This window comes from Gopherus flavomarginatus, assembly GCF_025201925.1.
Source record: "Gopherus flavomarginatus isolate rGopFla2 chromosome 11 unlocalized genomic scaffold, rGopFla2.mat.asm SUPER_11_unloc_1, whole genome shotgun sequence".
Classification (NCBI taxonomy): domain Eukaryota; kingdom Metazoa; phylum Chordata; order Testudines; family Testudinidae; genus Gopherus; species Gopherus flavomarginatus.
The window spans coordinates 1,606,700-1,627,772 of record NW_026114602.1 but is presented as its reverse complement, the minus strand read 5'-3'; the positions used below and the strand labels follow the sequence as shown (position 1 = coordinate 1,627,772).

At 42.8% G+C, this 21,073-nt stretch overlaps 3 protein-coding genes across 3 annotated transcripts; 1 reads left to right on the top strand and 2 right to left on the bottom strand.

Moving 5' to 3' along the window:
- Positions 1-330: 330 nt before the first annotated feature.
- On the top strand, positions 331-1,257 carry LOC127040925 (olfactory receptor 4D9-like). Its single transcript, XM_050935463.1, has one exon. It carries the CDS (start codon positions 331-333, stop codon positions 1,255-1,257), a length of 927 nt encoding a protein of 308 aa, XP_050791420.1.
- A 12,594-nt stretch (positions 1,258-13,851) lies between these two features.
- Positions 13,852-14,799, bottom strand: LOC127040915 (olfactory receptor 4D2-like). The gene has a single exon (XM_050935457.1). It carries the CDS (start codon positions 14,797-14,799, stop codon positions 13,852-13,854), a length of 948 nt encoding a protein of 315 aa, XP_050791414.1.
- A 4,630-nt stretch (positions 14,800-19,429) lies between these two features.
- Positions 19,430-20,368, bottom strand: LOC127040921 (olfactory receptor 4D2-like). The gene has a single exon (XM_050935459.1). The coding sequence runs from the start codon at positions 20,366-20,368 to the stop codon at positions 19,430-19,432; it is 939 nt and encodes a 312-aa protein (XP_050791416.1).
- Between the last annotated feature and the right edge of the window lie 705 nt (positions 20,369-21,073).

Below are 21,073 nucleotides of genomic sequence, written 5' to 3'. Positions count from 1 at the left end.
GCCAGAAGCTGAGGCCAGACAAATTCAAATTCAAACTAAGGCACACATTTTTAACAAGTGAGAGTGATTAACCATTTGGTGTGAAGTACCAAGGGAAGTGGTAGATTGTCCAACTTTTGATGTCTTCAGATCAAGACTGGATGCCCTTCTGGAAAACGCTTTAGTCAAAACACAAGTTATTGGGTTCAATGCAATGGTATCTGGATGAATTCTCTTGCATGTGTTATACAGGAGGTCAGACTAAATGATCTTCTGGCCTTAAAATATATATACCTGTGAATAATAATTAATACTAGTGTTCCCTTTGCAGGCACATTTTAAGGTTGATCAATGGAACAGCAGAACCTCACCAGTAGAGTGAGAGAATTTCTTCTCGTGGGTCTAACCCAGAGTCTGGCACTGCAGAGATTCCTCTTTGTGGTCTTCTTCATAGTCTACATGATGACCTGTCTGGGAAACCTCACCATCATCACCACCCTGATCACTGACCACCAGCTACACATCCCTATGTACTTCCTACTGGGAAACTTGGCCTTCATTGACCTGAGCGAGTCCTCGGTCACGGTGCCCAAGATGCTGTGGGACCTTCTGTCCAAGCAAAAGACAATCACGTTTGGTGGTTGCATGTCACAGATGTTTTTTTTCCACTTCACCGGGGGTGCAGAGGTTTTATTCCTCATGATGATGGCACTTGATCAGTATATGGCTATCCATAAACCTTTGTACTACCTCAGAATCATGAACTGGGGTGTGTGTGTAGGGCTGGTGGCCGGGGCATGGCTAGGTGGCTTTGTCCATTCCATTGTACAGATTGCACTGACAATCCAACTGCCTTTCTGTGGACCCAATACACTGGACAATTTCTACTGTGATGTCCCTCAAGTGATCAAATTGGCTTGCACAGACACCTACATGGTGGACTTGTTGATGGTCTTCAACAGTGGGCTGCTCACCATCATCATCTTCATTATCCTGATTGTGTCATACACAGTCATCTTGGTCAAGATAAGGACCCATGTCCCAGAAGGGAATCACAAAGCCCTGTCCACCTGCAGAGCCCAGGTTGTGGTGGTGAGCATCCATTTCATGCCCAGTATCTTCATCTATGCTCGACCCTTCCGGAAATTTTCCTTGGACAAAGCAGTATCTGCTCTCTACACAGTTATCACTCCAATGCTCAACCCCATAATCTACACGCTAAGAAACACTGAGATGAAGAATGCCATCAAGCGATTAATGAACAGGGTCTTCTCATGAATGAAACCAAATATGTAACATCTTTGTTAGTGGGTCAGTCTTAAGTTTGCAACATGTAAAATTAAAGTAGGTGCCCTCAGTTTAAAAAGAGTTTTGGTTTAGATGAGGGAGCAAGAATGAATAAAATAAAAAAAAATCTTCATGAGAAACAAAAAGCAAAGTGCATTTCTATCTGTTTCCAACAGCCTGCAGCAACTTTGGCAACAAAATAGCTACCGTCAATAACAGAATAATGAATATACGTGATACAGCAAACAATGACTTAACAGTTACATGGTAACAAATTCCATTTAATTTTTTTTCTATTGAAAATAGGTTTTAGACATTTTCATCTACAACATTTAGGATTTTGTCTAAAAACGAAAACTCTGAAAAAATTGTTTTTGTCAACTAAAAATAGATTTTTTTCAGAAGTCAAGGTTTCAGTTGCAGTTAAAAACTAGGTGGGTTTGTTTTGTATGTTTTCCCTGGGAAAAAATAAAGATTTGTAATAATTTAATTGCTATTATTAATATTGCCACATATTATTATTATTCACCACAGAATGGTGGTGTTAGTGTAGTTGCAGGTATTTTCTCTTACTATATGTTTGTAAGAGAGCTTAATACAATGTGGTCATGATCCTGATTGGAGTTTCTAGGCACTATGCAGGGGAAAAAAAAATCAATGTTCATATTGTTATCCCCTATATATCCAAACTTGTCCTCTAAGCCTCAGAGCATCTCCCAAGGAGGGCAGGGATTATGGCATAAATCACATCTCCCCATTAGGCTGGAAACGGGGCTAAATTCCTGGAGTTAGGAGCCTCTTCTGAGGCAGACCACCTCCCTTGTAGCTTTTAATCTATCCTCACCTGGGGTGAGGAACACCTCTTGTTCAAGTCATTCCCACTCCCTGAGGAGAAGATAGAAGCCTATAAAATCTTGACTGGTGCAGAGAAAGTAAATAAAGAACCTAGGGGTGACCAAATGAAACTAATAGGCAGCACATGTAAAACAAACAAAAGGAAGTATTTCTTCAGACAACGCACAGTCAGCCTGTGGAACTCTTTGCCAGAGGATGTTGTGAATGCCAAGACTATAACAGGGTTTAAAAAATAACTCAATAAGTTCATGGGGGATAATGGCTATTAGCCAGGATGGACAGGGATGTTGTCCCTAGGCTCTGTTTGCCAGAAGCTGGGAATGAGTGACAGGGGATGGATCACTTGATGATTACCTGTTCTATTCATTCTGGGGACCTGGCATTGGCCACTGTCAGAAGACAGGATACTGGGCTAGATGGACCTTTGGTCTGAGCCAGTATGGCCGTTCTCATCTGAGAAATAGCAGATCCTTCTTCACAACCCTTCTTGCCCTCGGGCAGAAGGGGAACTTGAACTGGAAGCCTCCCACATTGCAAGGGAGAACCCTAAGCACTGGGCTAAAAGTCAGAAGGGTGGGGCCTTATCTGCACAGATGTCTTGTCTGAACTCCTGCACAGGGACCAGATCCAGTAGGTGAGCTCTGAGCACACTTGCTGGATCAGGCTCTGCTTGTGAGCTAGGCAGAGGGATACTTATCTTCCCCTATTTTGTGCATCTCTCTGGGGTTTAGGCATCCAAGTACCTAGAGGGAGGCAGCAATGCACACTCCCAGAGACCGAAACATAGACTGGTAGCAGAGGTGCTGGAACTAGGGATGCTCGGGTGGGGAGCTGCCTCATCCCCTGGCTTGAAGTGGAGTCCATTGTATACAGGGTTTACAGTTTGGTTCAATGGCTCTCAGCACCCACACAGTAAAATTTTAGGTACCTACAGGGTTAGCCAGCAGTTGCTAGAGGATTTTGTGAATCCCAGTGGGCAGGGCCAGCTCCAAGTACCAGCCCAGCAAGCAAGTGCCCGGGGATGGCCAATGGAAAGGGGCGGCACGTCTGGCTCTCGGAGCGAAGGACCTGCCACTGAATTGCTGCCAAAGACTGAAGCAGTGGCGGTAGAGGAGATCGTGGCTTTTTTTTTTCTTTTTGCTGCTTGAGGCTGCAAAAACCCTGGAGCCGGGCCTGTTACGGTGGGTCTGATTCTGGGATGTAGGTGTCTAAAGTGGCAGCACCCCAGGCCTAGAGAGTCCTCGACCCCCCTGCTGTGGTTCCCCCTCCCCTTTCTTGTGTCTCTCCTCATAGACAGGTTCTGTACAAAGTCCGGGCACCAAACCTGGCCTACCAGGCCTGGGAGCTTTGATAAGCACCTCACAGAGGTAGGGGATAAATAGGGCTCCCAGTATTCTGTATATATTCTCTATATCACAGGGAAGCGGGGAAGTGACTCAGCCACCAGGACCATATTGTGAAATTTGACCTTTATTACACTGCGGGGAAGGGAAAAGACATTTCTCCTTCTCCGTGCTCAACTTGCAATCTTAGAATCCTCCTTGCTCAGTACTACCAAGAACCCTTGTGCAGCCCCGTGTCTGTCACAGCCTGACCTTAATGTCTATCCCATCCTTTGTAATTGCTTTCATTTGTCCTGCAAGCCAAACTATCTTTTTTTCTAACCAGCGTAACCTGGTCTCTCAAATGTAGCTTTTGTGTCATCTAATGAAGTGTTCTGAAGCAGTTCCTAATTATCCTTCCATTTTTCTGTTTAAACTTTTTCTACTAACTGGTTCGGCTCATCTCTATGAAACTGGCCTTTTAAAGCACTGAGTGCTATTGCTTTAGATTTTATGCTGTTTGCACATAAGAAATGTAATTGTGTGCTGATCATTTGTACCCAAGCAATAATTTTCTTTTAATTCTCTTTTGCTGTTGAGATTTGGTCTGCTATAGAATTCCCTGCTGTTGGATGCAACATTTTTTGTTAGGAAATTGTCAGCTATCCTTTTAGAAACTCAGAGGACATTTTGTGATTAGCAGCATGCAACCTGCAGCATAAGTCAGTCAGACTGAAGTAACCCATTGTAACACAGTTATTTTCCTACACATTATTTGTAATTTTGGATAAGAACTTGTATTTCCATTTTTGAAAATGTTCCATTTTGTATCCTTAAAATATACTGCAAAACAACAAACAACGAACAAACAAAAAACAAGCAGAAATAACAGTAGTGATATTTTTGTCCCTTTAAATTGCTTATATTAAATCAATATTACCTCCACCTTAACAGAGATATTGGACTGGGAAATTTCCCTTATTGTCTAAATTCAACACTAGTGGCCTGAAGGAATAAAGTAGCGGGGGGGGGGATTCCTCCAGTGGAGAAGAAGATAGAGATCCCAAGTCCGGGGTCAATTAGACTATGTAATGAATTATATCTACATTTAGAATTGGACTGTAATGATTATAAATGTCATGGTAAGAGGGTGATCCCCAATACATATTTTTAAATGTAATAGAGATTATAAATGAGGCTTATTAATATTGCAATGAAAAATGCATGTAGAATAATAATAAAAAAAAAAAAAAGCTAATGCAAAGATAAATTCTGCTGTTATAGTTTCATCCCTAGAACAGGATTCTGCTCCTCAGTCTCATGATGGCCTTTTTCATTTTGGTGTTTCTCAGCATGGAGAACAATGAGTAGCATCCAGGAGATTACAGAGTTCATGACTGAAGCCAGGGGATATGGATTAGCATTCATGTCGCACTCCCCATCAGTACCTGGACCAGGGAAGCTAATGATCCAACCAGCGGACAAATTTGGGGATAAATCCTAGTTATGCACCACATGAGGCATGTTGTGCATGTGCTATGAAGACTGAAGTACAACTTATTTGGGGGGAATTTCCAGAAGGGTTGAGCATAGATGACTGTGATCTAGGTTCTGCAAGAAGACAGTGTACTTTGCTTCTCTTCTGTGATGTCTGTCCTTATCTTGGCTAAAGTGATGATGTATGAGAAGAGGAGGAGTATAAAGATTATGAGGAGAAGCATTGCACCATTGGAGGCCAACAGTAGCTCACCCAGGAAGGTGTCGGTTTAGGCCAGTTGGATGATTTGTGGGATGTCGCAATGAAAACTCTACAGGATGTTCATGCAGTAGAGTAATTCTCATTCTCACTCAAGCCAAACCTTATACAAGAACTCCTCACTTAAAGTCGTCCCGGTTAACATTGTTTTGATGTTAAGTTGCTGATCAGTTAGGGATCATGCTCGTTTAAAGTTTTGAAATGCTCTGTTCTAATGTCTTGGCAGCCACTTGTTGTGTCCACTGGTTGCAGGAAGAGAAGCCCCTTGCAGCTAGCTGGAGGGTGGTTGGAGCCAAGGTGGACCAGCAGCCCCCCTATCAGCTCCCCCTACCAGCTCCCCACTCCCCTAAGTTCCTATGCAGCAGCTGTCCCTCCCCCCACTGCCATGTGCTGCTCCTGCCCTCTGCCTTGGAGCTGCTCCCAGAGACCCCTGTTTGCTGTACAAGGGGAGGGAGGGTGTACCACCCCCACCCTGCTTCTGCACCCCGCTTACCCCATCTTCCATAGAGCAGGGAGACACACCACGGAGGGAACATCTAGGCAGTAGTTGCAATCTCAGTGTACTTAAACCTGGGATCAGCTACTTAGAGGGTGTGTGTCTCTGTCTCTCTCTGCCCTCTCTCCTTTCCTGCTGCCTGGTAGAGTGTGAGAGTTAACCCCTGAGGACTCAGTCAATTGCTAGTTCATTTAGCAGTAAGGCATTCCCTGGGAAATATCCCACCCTCTGACTCCTCCACCTCAACCAAGCTTCATTCTTATGGGGAACTCCTCACTTAAGTGAGGAGTTCCTGTATATTGGAACTCACAAGGACAACTCATAGTTATTCATGATAACAATGGATAGTCATGTGGCAAGGGAAAAAAAGTCAGTCTTCCTTATAGCATTCAGCCCATCTTAAACACTGGGTATTCTCTTACCTACAACTTCTGCCCTCAGTGACCCATGTGCAGCCCACTTCCCTTCACACCATCCCCTCAGTGATCCCAGTGCAGCCCCCTCCTCTCCACACTCTGTCCTCAGTAACAACAATGCAGCACCCTCCCCTTCACACTGTCCACTCAGTGACCCCTGTGAAACACCTACCCCCCACACCCAGCACTCAGTGTCCCCTGTGAAGTCCCCTCCCCTGCACACTCTGTGCTCAATGACACTTGTGCAGCCCCCTCCTGATCAGCAGTACCCTCAGTGATAATTGTGTAGCCCCCCTCCAAATCCTGCCTTGTGACCTCTTTGCAGCCCCCTCCCCTTCACACCCTTCCCTCAGAACACATGAGTGGAGGGATAGCTCAGTGGTTTGAGCAGTGGCCTTCTAAACCTAGGGTTGTATATTCAACCCTTTAGGAGGCCATTTGGGGCAAAAAATCAAACTTGATCCTGCTAGTGAAGGCAGGGGACTGGAGACAAGGTCTCTTCTAGTTCTAGGTAAATCTCTATGATTTTTCCTCAGTGACCTCTTTGCAGCCCCCACCCCGAAACACCCTGCCCTCAGTGACCCCTTTACAGCCCCCCTCCACACCCTGCCCTTGGTGACCCCTTTGTAGCCCCCTCTCCATCTTGTCCTCTTGCTGTAAAATTTCATATTTATTCTTTCTTTCTTTCTTAGAATAAAAGTAATCAATATGGAAAATTTAAAAACTAAGAACCACTAGGAAAATATGTTCTTTTTTTTTAAAAAAAAATATATATATACAGAAAATATTTGAAGTCATTTATTACCCATTATTTATTTGTTAACAATGGAAAGGACACTAAAAAATCCAGCAAAAATGTTTTTATATGTTTATAACTCCATGTTCTTGAGAACAGCCATACTGGATCAGACCAAAGGTCCATCCAGCCCAGTATCCTGTCTTCTGACAGTGGCCAATGCCAGGTGCCCCAGAGGGAGTGAACCTAACAGGTAATGATAAAGTGATCTCTCTTCTGCCATCCATCTCCACACACTGACAAACAGAGGCTAGGGACGCCATTCCTTACCCATCCTGACTAATAGCCATTATTAGACTTAACCTTCATGAATTTATCTAGTTCTCTTTTAAACCCTGTTATAGTCCTAGCCTTCACAACCTCCTCAGGCAAGGAGTTCCACAGGTTGATTGTGTGTGCTGTGTGAAGAAGAACTTCCTTTTATTTATTTTAAACCTGCTGCCCATTAATTTCATTTGGTGGTCCCTAGTTATTATATTATCGGAACAAGTAAATCTACTTCAGCAGAACTTGTGAGCTCCAACAGTGGTCTTCTCCACTCCTGGGGTCATAGGGAGTGAAGAGGAGTGGTTTACACACCCAGACAAGCCCTCTGCTAACCCACAGTCTCCATTCTTCTTCCAGTAGCCCTGATGAGACACACCTCTGATGGTCCACAGATTCCTGACGGGGCCTAGGTTCAGGGTGGGGAAGAATATGGATTTGCAGGGAGTGTGCATAGCAGAGATTCTCTGTGTCCAGGTTCTTATTGGGGGGGTTCACAGATGTTAAATAGGAGAGGGATCCCAGCTAGAGCCTCACAAGATGGGAGGGGGTTGCAATGGAAAACTTTAGACACTTCAGGGGTTCTGATGCCCAATTTGTGGCCTTGATATCAGAGGTCCTAACATGTGTATCTCACATTATGATAATGATGGTCTTTGCCCCCTTCTAGTTACTACAGAAAGAGAAATGGCTGTTCACTCACGAGAGCTCATGGTTCAATATGTCTGTTAGTCTATAAAGTGCCGCAGGAGTCTTTGTTGCTTTTACAAAAAGAGAAGGAATTACATCTGATTAACTTTACTAGGAATAAGGTGTACTCAACATCTCTGAACAATGATGTAGCTGTATTATGGTGCCCATGATTCTGGTGTTGAACTTTAAACACCTGATTTCAAAAGTGTAAACACCTAAAAGTTTCCAAGTGTGAATCTAGAGTGATATATTCCAAGCTGCCATGGAATTGTGTTTACTGAACTCCCATTAACATTTTTGCGCATCTCTAGAACTGCCTGAAAACCTTTGGAGGACCAGAGTAGAATTCATAATAACTTTGAGAAACATGAGACTTGGTCCAAAATCAATGAGATGAAATTAAAATAAAATAGGTGCAAAATATTTCACTTGGGAAGGAAAAATAAAATCCACAGCTACAAAATGGAGCATAGAATTATAAAACCATAGAATCTCTGGGTTGGAAGGGACCTCAGGAGGTCATTTAGTCCAACCCCTTGCTCAAAACAGAACCAATCTCAACTAAATAAAAAATTTGCTGTACCCAAGGATTAAGAGTCCCACATGCTACCGACTGAGCTAGCCAGGCACTGCATGATTAGCAAGGAAGCCATATTTGCTGAAAAGTATTGGAGCGGAAGAGGTCAGAATGGCTCACAAAATGAATATTATTCAACATGATGAAGTTGTGAAAAAGGCTAATATCATACTGGGGTGTACATAAGACACAGGATGTAACTGTCCGTCTCAGCTCTACAGTGATGAGGCTTCAGTTGGAGTATCTTGTCCAGTTCTGGGCGCCACAATTTAGGAAAGACACGGACCAACTGGAGAGAGCCAGAGGAGAACATCAAAAATGATAAACTCTCAGGGTTGTTAAGTGCTGGAACAGGCTTCCAGGGGAGGTGATGGAATCACTGGAGGTTTTTAACAACAAGTTGGGCAAACACCTGTCAGGAATGGGCTAGGTTCACATGGTCCTGCCTCAGTGCAGGGAGCTGGACTTGATGACCTCACAAGGTCCCTTCCAGCCCCACATTTCTATGGTTCTATGAAAATTTCATTTCCCCCAATGTTTTTGTTTCAATTGTAAATATTTTTTTCTTTCAATTTTTGGCTTCTTATTTGGGGAAACGAAAAATATTTGTCACTTGTAATGACACTTAGCCCTGTATAGTGGGGTTCATCCATGGATCTCAAAGCAGCTCACAGAGGAGGTCACTATTGTTAATCCTATCCAACAGATGGGAAACTGAGGCACAGAGGGGATATGAGTTAGACAATGACACCTGCAGGCTATCGGTAGAGCTAGGAATATAACAGAGATTTTCTGCGTTCCAGTCTAGTGCTCTCTCTGCTTGGCTATTCTACTTTTAATGTCTTCTCAACCAATTTTTTCCCTTAACTTTTTTACGTTCCCTCACCTTTTCCAAAGGAAAAAATAAAAGGGGAGGGTATAAAATGATGTGAGAAAATGTTGTGTGCATGGCATGGGTTGGGCAGGGGGACCCTTTCTCTCATTCTTTTTGCATTTGAAAGAGTAAGAAATAAAACTTCCAATTCAATTTTTTGGTAACAAAATGAAAGAAGAGATTTTCCTATCTGCAATTTGGATTTTGAGGGAAGCTCATTCTTCAGCAGGATGTCCCCCCCTACCTCCCCCCCCCACAAGAATGTCATCCAGCCCTAAAAATCTCATCCTTAAAGGACCGTGCTCTGTTTCCATGAGGAAAGCAGGAGAATGGCTACAGTTCTGTCACAGAAATTCTGCCCTACTGCAGACATTTTTATGGCACCCTGGAAAATTCATATCCCCTCCCATCTGGGAGTTTTAAAGGAGAATAAAGAAGTTAGATGCAAAGAATCGCACTCAGGCTTTATCCACAGATCAGGGCACTTTCCTGGGCTTTTCCTTGTTTTCACTTCCATGCGCCAACCTGCCTCAGAGAAAATGTCTTTCACATCAGAGCAGCATAAAGCCATAGGAGAAGACATAGGAGAAGCTTGGTCAGACAGAGATAGTCTCACGGAAGGTCTCAGATAGGCTCTGTTCTCAGTTCTCTTTCTGACTCACTTAGGTTCCTCTAAATATCCAAGTCAATATCAGAAGGGATGCCTAGAGGATTCAGGGGGCCTGGGGCAAAGCGGGGAAGCCATGGTGCTTGTACTCACCTGGCAGCAGTCCGGGTCTTCGGCGGCAGGGGGTCCTTTAGTCACTCTGCGTCTTCGGCAGCACTGAAGGGCCCCCCACTGGCCAAATGCCGGCCAAAGACCCGGACTGCTGTCAGGCCAGGGCTCATGGGGCCCCTGCGGGGCATGGGGCCTGGGGCAAATTGCCCCACTTGCTTCCCCCCTCTGGTCAGCCCTGAATATCAGAAAAGCTGTCTTCCCACCTCCTTCATCTGCTATTACAATGTCTAGAGCTGGGTGTCCCTAGCCTCTGTTTGTCAGAGGATGGAGATGGATGGCAGGAGAGAGATCACTTTATCATTGCCTGTTAGGTTCACTCCCTCTGGGGCACCTGGTATTGGCCACTGTCGGTAGACAGATACTGGGCTAGATGGACCTTTGGTATGACCCAGTACAGCCGTTCTTATGTTCTAGCAGCACATGAAAGAAGTTCTTCAGTAAAAGTCTGCTTTCTGCTTTCAGAGCTGGCTGCCTCCGAATGACTGAGGATGGCCAGGGGAAGTCACATCTCAGAGATGTTCATTGCTCTTTTGACTGACAGGAGAAGTGAGTATGGTTCCAAAAACGGCACATCCTCAGAAATCTTTTCCATGTATGATATCTGCCCAGGCGCGGGCCTCAAAGATTCCCTGAAATCCCCCTGAGCTTCATGAAGCCTGACTGAGAAGTTGCTTCCCCAGATGTGTGAGGATTGCACCACAAGAAGAACCATTAATATGTTCCTGAAGTGTTTCATTTAGTTCATGTTTATTTCTGGCCATCTAAACTCAATAGGCTTGTAAACTTTGAAGAGTTGTCTGGGGCTGACACAAGGAGAATAGTCGGGACACAGTGGATGAACTGTGTGTTTGTCTGGCCTCCAAAGCAGCAGAAATCCCAGGACTCCTGGGTGCTTCCCCTGGCACTGAGAGATCAATCTGCTCCAGGGGTCAGAGATGGAGACTTGTGGGTTGCATGCCAGGTCTAGGAGGGGTGTGAGGTGTAGTGGTTAGAACTAGCAGGCATGGTCATGCCAAGTCCCTCACACCCTCTTTAACATACTTGAGCTACAAGCAAGGCTTATGATACGGATTACCTTTGGTGAGCACTGCCTGAAAGGTGAAAGTTCAAATTTGGTCCCCTTTTGCACTGAGCAGCCAATGGACAGTCAGTGTCCAAGAATTTCAACATTCCAGCTCAACAGGAACATGGGAATGTATGGCGTCAGTGAGGGACCTGAGACCAACATCTCCACTAGAATGATCTTCTCCCGAATTTGCCAGTCATGTCAGGAAAACAGGGAGGGGATCGCTTGTTATGTGTGGGGGGACTGAGCAGCAAATTAGACTGATGCCCAGATGTGTGTAGGCAGCAGCAGGGGCATCTAGAGAATTAGCGCCAGATTTTTAAAGATATTTAGGCACTTAATGGGATTTCCAAATGCACCTAAGTGCCTAAACCCATTGAGCACAAAGGCACCTAAGTGCTTTTGGACATTCCACTGGGCCCCCTAAATATCTTTAAAAATATCGCCCTTATGCCTTGAACAGAACTGAATAGACCCACCTGGGCCGGCTTGCAAGAGACGAGAATTCTGATCTATTGGGTTGGGAGCAGATCAATCACTTACCATTTTCCCCAACACAACCCAAGTCTGCTGATTGCATGAGCATAGAAGCGATTATATTTTTCCCCCTGCCTCTCTCACTCTGACTTTCTCAGGTTACCTAGATGGTCTCCATCACTGAAAAGCTGCCCTCACTGGGGACCGCTGTGGAAACAAATCTCCTTGACTCCTTGCCCTCTGTGCCTCTCAGTAGTCCCCATCCTGGTCACATGCTGACCTCACTGACCTCAGTTGAATACCAAATCCTTAATTTTTTATGTTCTTGTTGACTTCATTCATTATATATAGGTGTGATTGATTTGACATTGATTGACAGTTCTGTTCTAAAGATATTACTGTCAGAAATAGCATGTATGCAGTAACTGTGTCAGTCTGAGGATCCTGGAGAATCAAGGTGGGGGAGGTAATATCTTTTACCTGACACATCTGTTGGCAAGAGAGACAACCTTTTGAGCTTACCCGGTGTTGTGCAGGTTTCCTTTGCACATGAGGACTGATAGGTCAGATTTAGAGTGATCACTTAATGAAAAGTGTTCGCCCAGGTGTGATGAGGTGCTTTGGGCCATTATCGTTTTCCTGTGTGAGTTCATTGGAGAGAGTTGTGATTGTTTGGTTTCACCCACATAGTTGCTATTTGGGCATTTATTGTTCCCCACACTTTCTTTCATCTCTATGACTGGAGCATTGTTAATGAACCACTTCATCTTGAATGATCCCTTGAAATATGTGCTAACTCTAGATGCTATACTATCTGTTCCATCTTCTATTTAGCTGTGACACTCTGAGTAAGTTTCCCAGATCAGAAGAAGAGCTTTGTGTAAGCATGAAAGCGTGTCTCTTTCACCAACAGAAGGTGGCATAACAAAAGATATTACATCATCTACCTTTTCTCTCTAGAAATAGTGTGAAGCTGTTGTTGCAGAGCAGAGTTTGTATTGGAGTTCTTAACAGGAGTATAGATAGTTATAATTCATTTCTGGGTCTCAAACTCAAGTTCTGATACACAGGAAGAGTAGATCTGTTGTGGAACAGGTGCCTAGTTTGATCTAAATAATTGTAACTGTAGAACAGCTTCTTTAGCTCTTTAATTTTGAGAACATAGAACTTTTTGAGAAAGAAAAAAGAACCACAATATTATCTGAAAGTTTACAAAATTATTTATATTTTGAAAAAAAACCTCTGTTTTTCTCTTATTGGAAAATTTCATAATTGTTTCCTTTATAACAAAATATCCGCCAATTTTCCTCTCTTTCTTTCTTTCTTTCTTTCTTTCTTTCTTTCTTTCTTTCTTTCTTTCTTTCTAAGTGAACATGGAAACATCAACATCTTATTTTCCCCTTGACAACAAAAATCTGGAATATATACGGAAACTTTTTTTAATATTATTTATACATTATCAATGAAACGGACAATTTAAAAAAAATCCTTCAAAATGTTTCCCAACTCTATCCGTTACTGCACTCTATATAAGGATTAACAGAAAAGACAAGCAAATCCAAGTTGTGTTTTGTTTGTTTTTGTCTTTTTACCTGTGAAGTTAGAGATAGAAACAGAAATAACATGTATGAAAATTAAAATCAATTCCTTGTGAAAGTAAGATTTGATCATTCTTAAATCACTTTGATGGAAAGTCACATGATAATTACAGGTAAGACTTGTATGTGTATAAGGGATAAAAATATAAGCCATAAAGTAAAAGATGGTTCCTAATCACTTCTTGCACTACTCTACAGTAATTTCCTCACCACAACCAGTACATTAGTTACGACACTTAGTATACTGAACAGCTCTTTTCTCAAAGAAGATATTGATTCCTCATGGATTCCTCATTGGTCAAAATCATTCTTAGAATAATTTCGACCATCAAGTTTCAATGTCAAAGTCTAAGCTGGTGGACACAATTTAGGGAGATGCCCCCATTTCCTCTAGCTGGGGATCTGGTCTATTTACCTGGATGGAGTCATATCTTATTTAAACAGATTGCTTTTCATCCCTTTATGAAGATTCTGGCCCTCAGTCTATCACTCATTTGTGAGCACAGTTTCTTATGAGTGCACTGTATGACTGCACAAAACATTTCACATACCCCATACATCTGCTCTCTGCTATGCTGAATTCAGTTTTTCAATACAAATTGACATTGAAAGATAAATTATGTATTTATTTCCCTCCTTGAGCACAGCACTCTCCTCATCAGTCTCCTGATGGCCTTCTTCATCTCAGCATTCCTCAGTGTGTAGATCATCGGGTTCAGCATTGGGGTGATTACAGTATAAATGACTGAGACCACCTTGTCCACGGTGAACTTCTGGAAAGGTCGAGCATAGATGAAGATGCAGGGTGTGAATATTAAACACACCACAGTAATCTGGATTCCACAGGTTGACAGAGCCTTGTGTTTCCCTTCTGTGAGGTATGTCCTTATCTTGAATAAGATGAGAGCATAGGAAATAAGCAGAATGATGAATATCATTACAAGTAGCACTCCACCATTGAAGACCATCTGCAGTTCGACCAGGTGAGTCTCAGTACAAGCCAGTTTGATGACCTGTGGAACATCACAGTAGAAATTGTCCAGGACATTTGGCCCACAGAATGGTAACTGGAGGAGCAGTCCAATCTGAACAGCGGAGTGAGCCAATCCACCCAGCCATGCCAGTACCACTATCCCCACGAGCACACCAGGGTTCATGATTGTCAAGTACCGCAGTGGTTTATAGATGGCCACGTACCGATCGACTGCTATCCCCACAAGGCATAATGACATTGCTCCGGCGATGAAGTGGAAGAAGAACATCTGCAGGAAACACTCATTGAATGAGATGGTTTTACGTTGGCTGAGGAGACCCATCAGAAATTTTGGAGCATTTACTGATGAGTCGCCGACATCCAAGAAAGCTAGGTTGGCCAGCAGGAAGTACATGGGGGTGTGGAGATGGTGCTCGGTGATCACAGTGATGATGATGGTGAAGTTTCCCAGCCAGGTTGTCAGGTAGACTATGGAGAAGATGATGAAGAGGAATTGCTGCAGCTCAAGACTTTGGGTGAGGCCCAAGAGGACAAATTCTGTCACTGTGGTGGTGAGGTTCTCCTGCTCCATTTATGAACTTCAAAATGCTCCTGAAGAGGGAAGAGTGATGATAATAATCATTATGTAATCCCACTACATGTTACTGACATGAAATGAGCATTAACTGCACTTTACGAAACACATTTGATTATGAATTTCTTTGTTTGCTAAATTCTATATATCTATCCTCAGCCGCAGTGTTCAGTAACTGCTTCAGTAGACACTACGATCTCCACCAGTGAATAGGAGCGATGTGCACACCCAGACAAGCCTCATACTAACCACCATATCCATTCATCTTCCTGAAGTCCTGATGGGGCACACCACCCATTGTACACAGATTCCTGGCTGGGCCTAGAGGTTCTGGTTTGCGAAGCAAGTGGATTTGCAGGGAGTGCATTTAGGCAGCAGTTCTCAGAATCCAGGGGCTCTCGTCTTGGGGATCATAGATGTTAAATCGGAGGGGGAACCTAGCTAAATCCTCACAAGATGGGAGGAGAATTGCAATGGAAAATTTGTGAACCACTGATTCATGGGATTCTGTTGCCCAATTCCTGGCCTTGATATCAGAGGTACTGAACACCTGTAACCCACCTTAACATGATGATGGTCTTTGGCCTCTTCAGGTGGCTCCAAGAAGAGAAGGAATTTTGTCTAGTTTACGTGAGCAGGACTACCATGTGCTCAACATCTCTGAAAAATGCCATTGCTTTATTAAGGTGCCTATGGATTCTGGTGCTGAACTTTCGACACTCATATTAAAAAAGTGTGAACTCATAAATGTTTCCAAGTATGCATCTAGAGTGAAATATTCAGAGTTACTATGGAATAAGGGATGCTGAACTCTCATTAACAGTTTTGAAATCTTTTTGAGGTCATTTAAAAAAACCACTTTTTCCCAACAAAAAATGTTGAATTAAAATATGTGAGAAATATGTGAGAAAATGATGTGTATGTAGTAGGATGACAATTTCTATTATTTTATACATATGAAAAAGGAAGTAATTAAGTATTCCATTAAAAAAGAGAGAGAAGAGATTTTTCCAGATGAAAGTTTGGTTTTGTGGAAAAGCTCAAATTTCTGGGGCTGTTTTATTTGCTTGTTTTTGCCAAAAATGTCAGCCAGCCCTAAATATCTCACCATTAAAGCACAGTGTTCTGTTGCTGCGCATGATGAGGGAGAATGTATTTGTGGGTAACTCATGGCTCTTGGATTCTGAGGAGCTAGATTCAATTTCTGCCCTACTACGGATGCTTTCAGGGACCCTGCCTAATTCATGTCTCCTCCCCATCTAGGAGTTTCAAAGGAGAATAGGTGCAGGGAATCTCACTGAAATTATATCCACAGATCAGGGCATTTCCCTGGGCTTTTTTCAGTTGTAACTTCCCAGTTCCAACCTGCCTCAGAGGAAATGTCTTTCACATCAGAGCAGCATAGAGCCGCTGGCGTAGGAAAAGCTTGTTCAGACAGAGCTAGTCTCATGAAGGTCTCAGACAGTTGTACTAAAAGGGTCTGTTCACTCCTCATAATTCACATAAAAGCCTCTAAAAATCCAAGCCAATATCAGAAAAGTTGCTCACCCACCTCCCACGCCCCCCACCCTGCAATCACGACGCCTATCCCTGTTAGTAGTAAATGGCAGTTTTTGTGCAATGAAAGTAATTACCTCAGACAGACTGCTGTGTCAGTGATCTCAGAGCGGGCTGCCTCCAAATGACTGAGGATAGCCAGAGGAAGTCACATCTCAGACATGTTCATTGCCCACTAACAGGGGAAGTGGAATTTGATTCCAAAGATGACACATCCCCAGAAATCTTTTACATGTACTATATCTGCCCAGGCACTGGGATCAAAGACTTTCTGAAATCCCCCTAAGCTTTACAGGGCTTGATCGAGAACTTGCTTCCCCAGAGATTTGGGGAGCCAGTCCCAAGAGGAATGAGTAATAAGTTCCTGAAGTGTTTCATTTGTTTATTTTATTTGTTTATTTCATGTTTATTTTTAGCTATCCAAACTCAACAGGCTTCGAAATTTTCAGAGTTGTCTGGAGCTGATGCAAGGACTATTTTCAGGACACTGCGGATAAACTGGGCCTTTGTCTCGCCTCCAAAGCAGTGGAAAACTCAGCACTCATGGGTGCTGCTTTTGACACTGAGACATCAGTCTGCTCCAGGGGTCAGAGCCAGAGATAGGAATGGGGACTTGTGGGTTGTATGGCAGTTCTAGGAGAGGAGTGAGGTGCAGTGATTAGAACAATCAGGTATGCTCATGCCAAGTCCTTCTAGTCAACTTTAACACATTTGAGCCAAGAGAACGGCTGAAGATCCTGATCATCTGTTGGTCAGCTCTGACTGAAAGGTCAAAGTTCAAATTTGGTCTCCTTTTGGACTTAACAGTCAACGGACACTCAGTGTCCAAGAATTTCAACATTCTAGCTGAAGAAGCAGACGAGGGAGGGATAGCTCAGTGGTTTGAGCATTGGTTTGCTAAACTCAGGGCTGTGAGCTCAATCCTTGAGGGGACCATGTGGGGATTGGTCCTGCTTTGAGCAGGGGGTTGGAACAGATAATCTCTTGAGGTCCCTAAAAATCTATGATTCTATGGGAACATATGGTGTAAGTGAGGGACCAGGGATCAACATTTCTGCTAGAATGTTCTTTTCCCTGGTTTTGCCAACCCTGTCAGGGAAGCAATGAGGGGATTTCTCCTGGCCATTGTTGCATGTGTAGGCTAAGCTATTCATCCAGTGACTAAGAGCAGCACCTTGAATCAATGTCTGGGTGCATGTTGGCAGCAGTAGAAGGCATTAGACAATTGGGGCCAGATTTTGAAAGATATGTAGGCGTCTAGCAGGATTTTCAAAAGCACATGGGTGTCTAATCCCCACTGATTACAAAGATGGTATTGAAAATGATTCTAGGTCGCTAAATACCTTAAAATTCTGGACCATAGATTAGAATAAATGGACCTATCTGCTCTAATTTATTACAGAATAGAATTCCACTTTGTTGGGTTTGGGGGCAACTCATTTCCAGCAAATATCCCTGGATTTTGGAATTTGCTTACCATTTTCCCCAGTACAACCCAAATCTGTTGATCTCATGGCCATGGAAGTAGCCATATTTGTATTTCTGCTTCTTTCCTTCTCTCTCAGGTTACCTGGATGATTTCCACCACTGTAATACTACCCTCAATGACCCCTCTGCATCCCCGTCTCCTTCACACCCTGCCCTCAGTGACTTCAGTTCAATGCCATTCCTTATCATTCTGCCCTCAGCGTCTCCTGTTCCCTTCTACTGTCATCAATGGTTTTGCACAGGTGACATGGGTTACATATGAGTTCTCTATTCTTTTGATGTTCCAGCTGGAAGTAACATCCGCCCACTGTTCTACTGCTCTGAGGCAGTTGGTTGGGAGATTGGTTGGGTATTACTTTGCCAGATTTCACAGCCGATCAGCAATTTACTACTGCAAAGTTATAAAAATAAAGTTGATTGGGAAAGAAATAAAATATTTCACAAAATTATTGAACAATTTCAAAGCCATTTTTCATTTCAGGTGTTGTAAAGAACTTGTATTTTAAAATAAATATTAATAGCATTTTTATCTAAAAATGATGATTTTTTTTTGGTTTTTCATTTTTTTCCTACTTCTATCCCTGTTCTCTCTTTTTAACTTTCTTCTGATTTTCTAAGGAAAATGTTAATAGAGGAGGAGAAAAGAAGGAAGAAAAGTAAAACCTACTCACCACCCCCCGCCAAAAACAAAACAAAACAAACCCTCTCTGGATAATGTATGATAACATTTTTCACTTCATTTTCAAAGTGTCTAAAAAGCCACTTTTAACAATAACAACATTCCATCAAAAAATGATTGATTACCTCAGTAAAAGTCAGGATTAGGGAAAAAACAAAACAAAACAACCAAAGACTTGTAGTTTAACCTGTAAAGCTGGAAATAGAAATGGAAACATATAAAAGAATTAACTCTTATCCCCTATGAAAATAAAGACTGAATTTTGTTAACTCATACTGATAACTAGTCATATGGAAAATACAAGTAAGCTGCAAATGTATATTAGTAAAAAGGTCTAAGCCATACAATATTAGAATACCATATTCCTCTCCTGTAATATGTTATAAAATAATATTTATGCTAATTAAGGACACAATTTTTTCACCATATATGAAATTGCATATTGTTCCTTTTGAGAAGAAATGATTTGTTTCAGGAATTGAAAGCATTTGTAGAATATTTTTTTTAACCAATAAATTTCAGAGTCAGAAAATCAGCTGTTTGTGAGCAACATCGTTTTGCATCAGTTGGGGATCTGGCCCGCTGACTCTAGTGGATCTGTGTACAGCAGTTGGGGATCTTAGCCATTGAAGCCAATAGATCTATAAGGATTTAAACAAGCCTGGGACCTGGCCCATTGACTCCAATGGAGGTACGCTGATCTAAACAAGTTGGCCCCATGAACTTCAATGGAGATTTGTGACCCTGGGTGTGTAATTTATTCATTAACACAATTTCTCATGAGTATGTGGTATGTGTTCTCTTCAATGAAATGCACATTTCACATGGCGTGTACACCTGCCCTTTGATGTGTTGAGGTCCGGTTTCTAACAGAAATGATCATTCAAAGATAACCGATGTCCTTCATTTCTTCCATGACAACAGCATTCTGCTCATCAGCCTCTTGATGGCCAGTTTCATCTCTGCATTTCTCAATGTGTAGATCATTGGGTTCAACATTTGGGAAATGACCGTGAAAAAGACTGAGGCCACCTTGTCCAGGGTGAACTTCTTAAAGGGCCGAGCATAGATGAAGATGCCAGGAATGAATATTAAGCTCACAACCAAGATCTGGGTTCCACAGGTGGACAGAGCCTTGTGTTTTCCTTCCATGACATGTGTCCTGATCTTGACTAATATGATGGTGTAGGAAATCAGCAGACTGATAAATAGTGTGATGAGGAGCACTCCACCATTGAAGACCATCTGCAGTTCAACCAAGTAGGTGTTGGTGCAGGCCAGTTTGATGACTTGTGGGACATCACAGTAAAAATTTTCCAGGATGTTAGGCCCACAGAAAGGTAACTGGAGGAGAAGTCCAATTTGAACAGCAGAGTGAGCCAATCCACCCAGCCATGCCAGTACCACTAGCCCCGTGCACATGCCCCAGTTCATGATAATCAAATATCTCAGTGGTTTATAGATGGCCACGTACCGATCAATGGCCATCCCCACAAGAAAAAACACCATTGCACCCCCGATGAAGTGGAAGAAGAACATCTGGAGGATGCACTCCTCAAAGGAGACTGTTTTATGCTGGGAGAGGAGACCTGAAAGCAGGTGGGGAGCATTGACTGAGGAGTCGCTGACATCTATAAAAGCCAGGTTGGCCAGCAGGAAGTACATGGGGGTGTGGAGTTGGTGGTCGGCGATCACGGTGATGATGATGGTGAAGTTTCCCAGCCAGGTGGTCACGTAGACTATGAAGAAGACCATGAAGAGAAAATACTTCAGTTGCTGATTCTGAGTGAGGCCCAAGAGAACAAATTCAGTCACTGTACTGGTGAGGTTCTGCTGCTCCATTTCGTGTCCTTAGACTATACCTGCAAATTGAAGAGTTCTAATAATAATTATATTTTGTTCAGCTTCCCTTTAACTTATTGATATTAAATCTAATTTTCGATCCACATTAAGAAGAACACTTTGTTTGGGGTTTTCTTACTAACACAGTGTCCTCAGCTTCACTTCAGGAGAACCCTGATTCATCAAACCCAAGTCATCCTACCCCTGCTCACCACAGGATGGGGTACTGGGAGGGAAGTGGAGTAGTCTACTCACCAGAAGAGCACTTTGCTCACCACAGGGCCCTCCTTGATTCAACAGACCTGCCAAGTGTTGGTATTCACTGTCAGGATTTAGATTTGCAATCCCTTTCCTCCTAGTCTCTCACTGCTTTACTTTATTCCACCTTTTCCCACTGTATGGGGAAATTTAAAAGAAGGTGAGAAAGTGTGAAAAAAATGGCATCTCTCACAATTTGCTGTTTGAAGATTAAGAAATGAATCCAAATGAAATGACAAGTTTCACTTTGTTTGGAAATTTTCTCATGGAAAAAAACAGATTTTCATCCAAAAAGCCATTTTCCCATCAAATATTTTGAGTCTGAGAACCTCCCCCACCTCTTTTTTTGGACAGTGACATCTTTTGACAGAAGAAAATTTTGATTCCAAATTAAAGAAAAAAACATTTTGACTGAAGTTTTCTGATGAAAAATTGAAAAGAAATATA

Coding starts and splice junctions, on each gene's coding strand:
- LOC127040925 (XM_050935463.1), top strand. CDS start 331: ATGGAACAGCAGAACCTCACCAGTAGAGTGAGAGAATTTCTTCTCGTG.
- LOC127040915 (XM_050935457.1), bottom strand. CDS start 14,799: ATGGAGCAGGAGAACCTCACCACCACAGTGACAGAATTTGTCCTCTTG.
- LOC127040921 (XM_050935459.1), bottom strand. CDS start 20,368: ATGGAGCAGCAGAACCTCACCAGTACAGTGACTGAATTTGTTCTCTTG.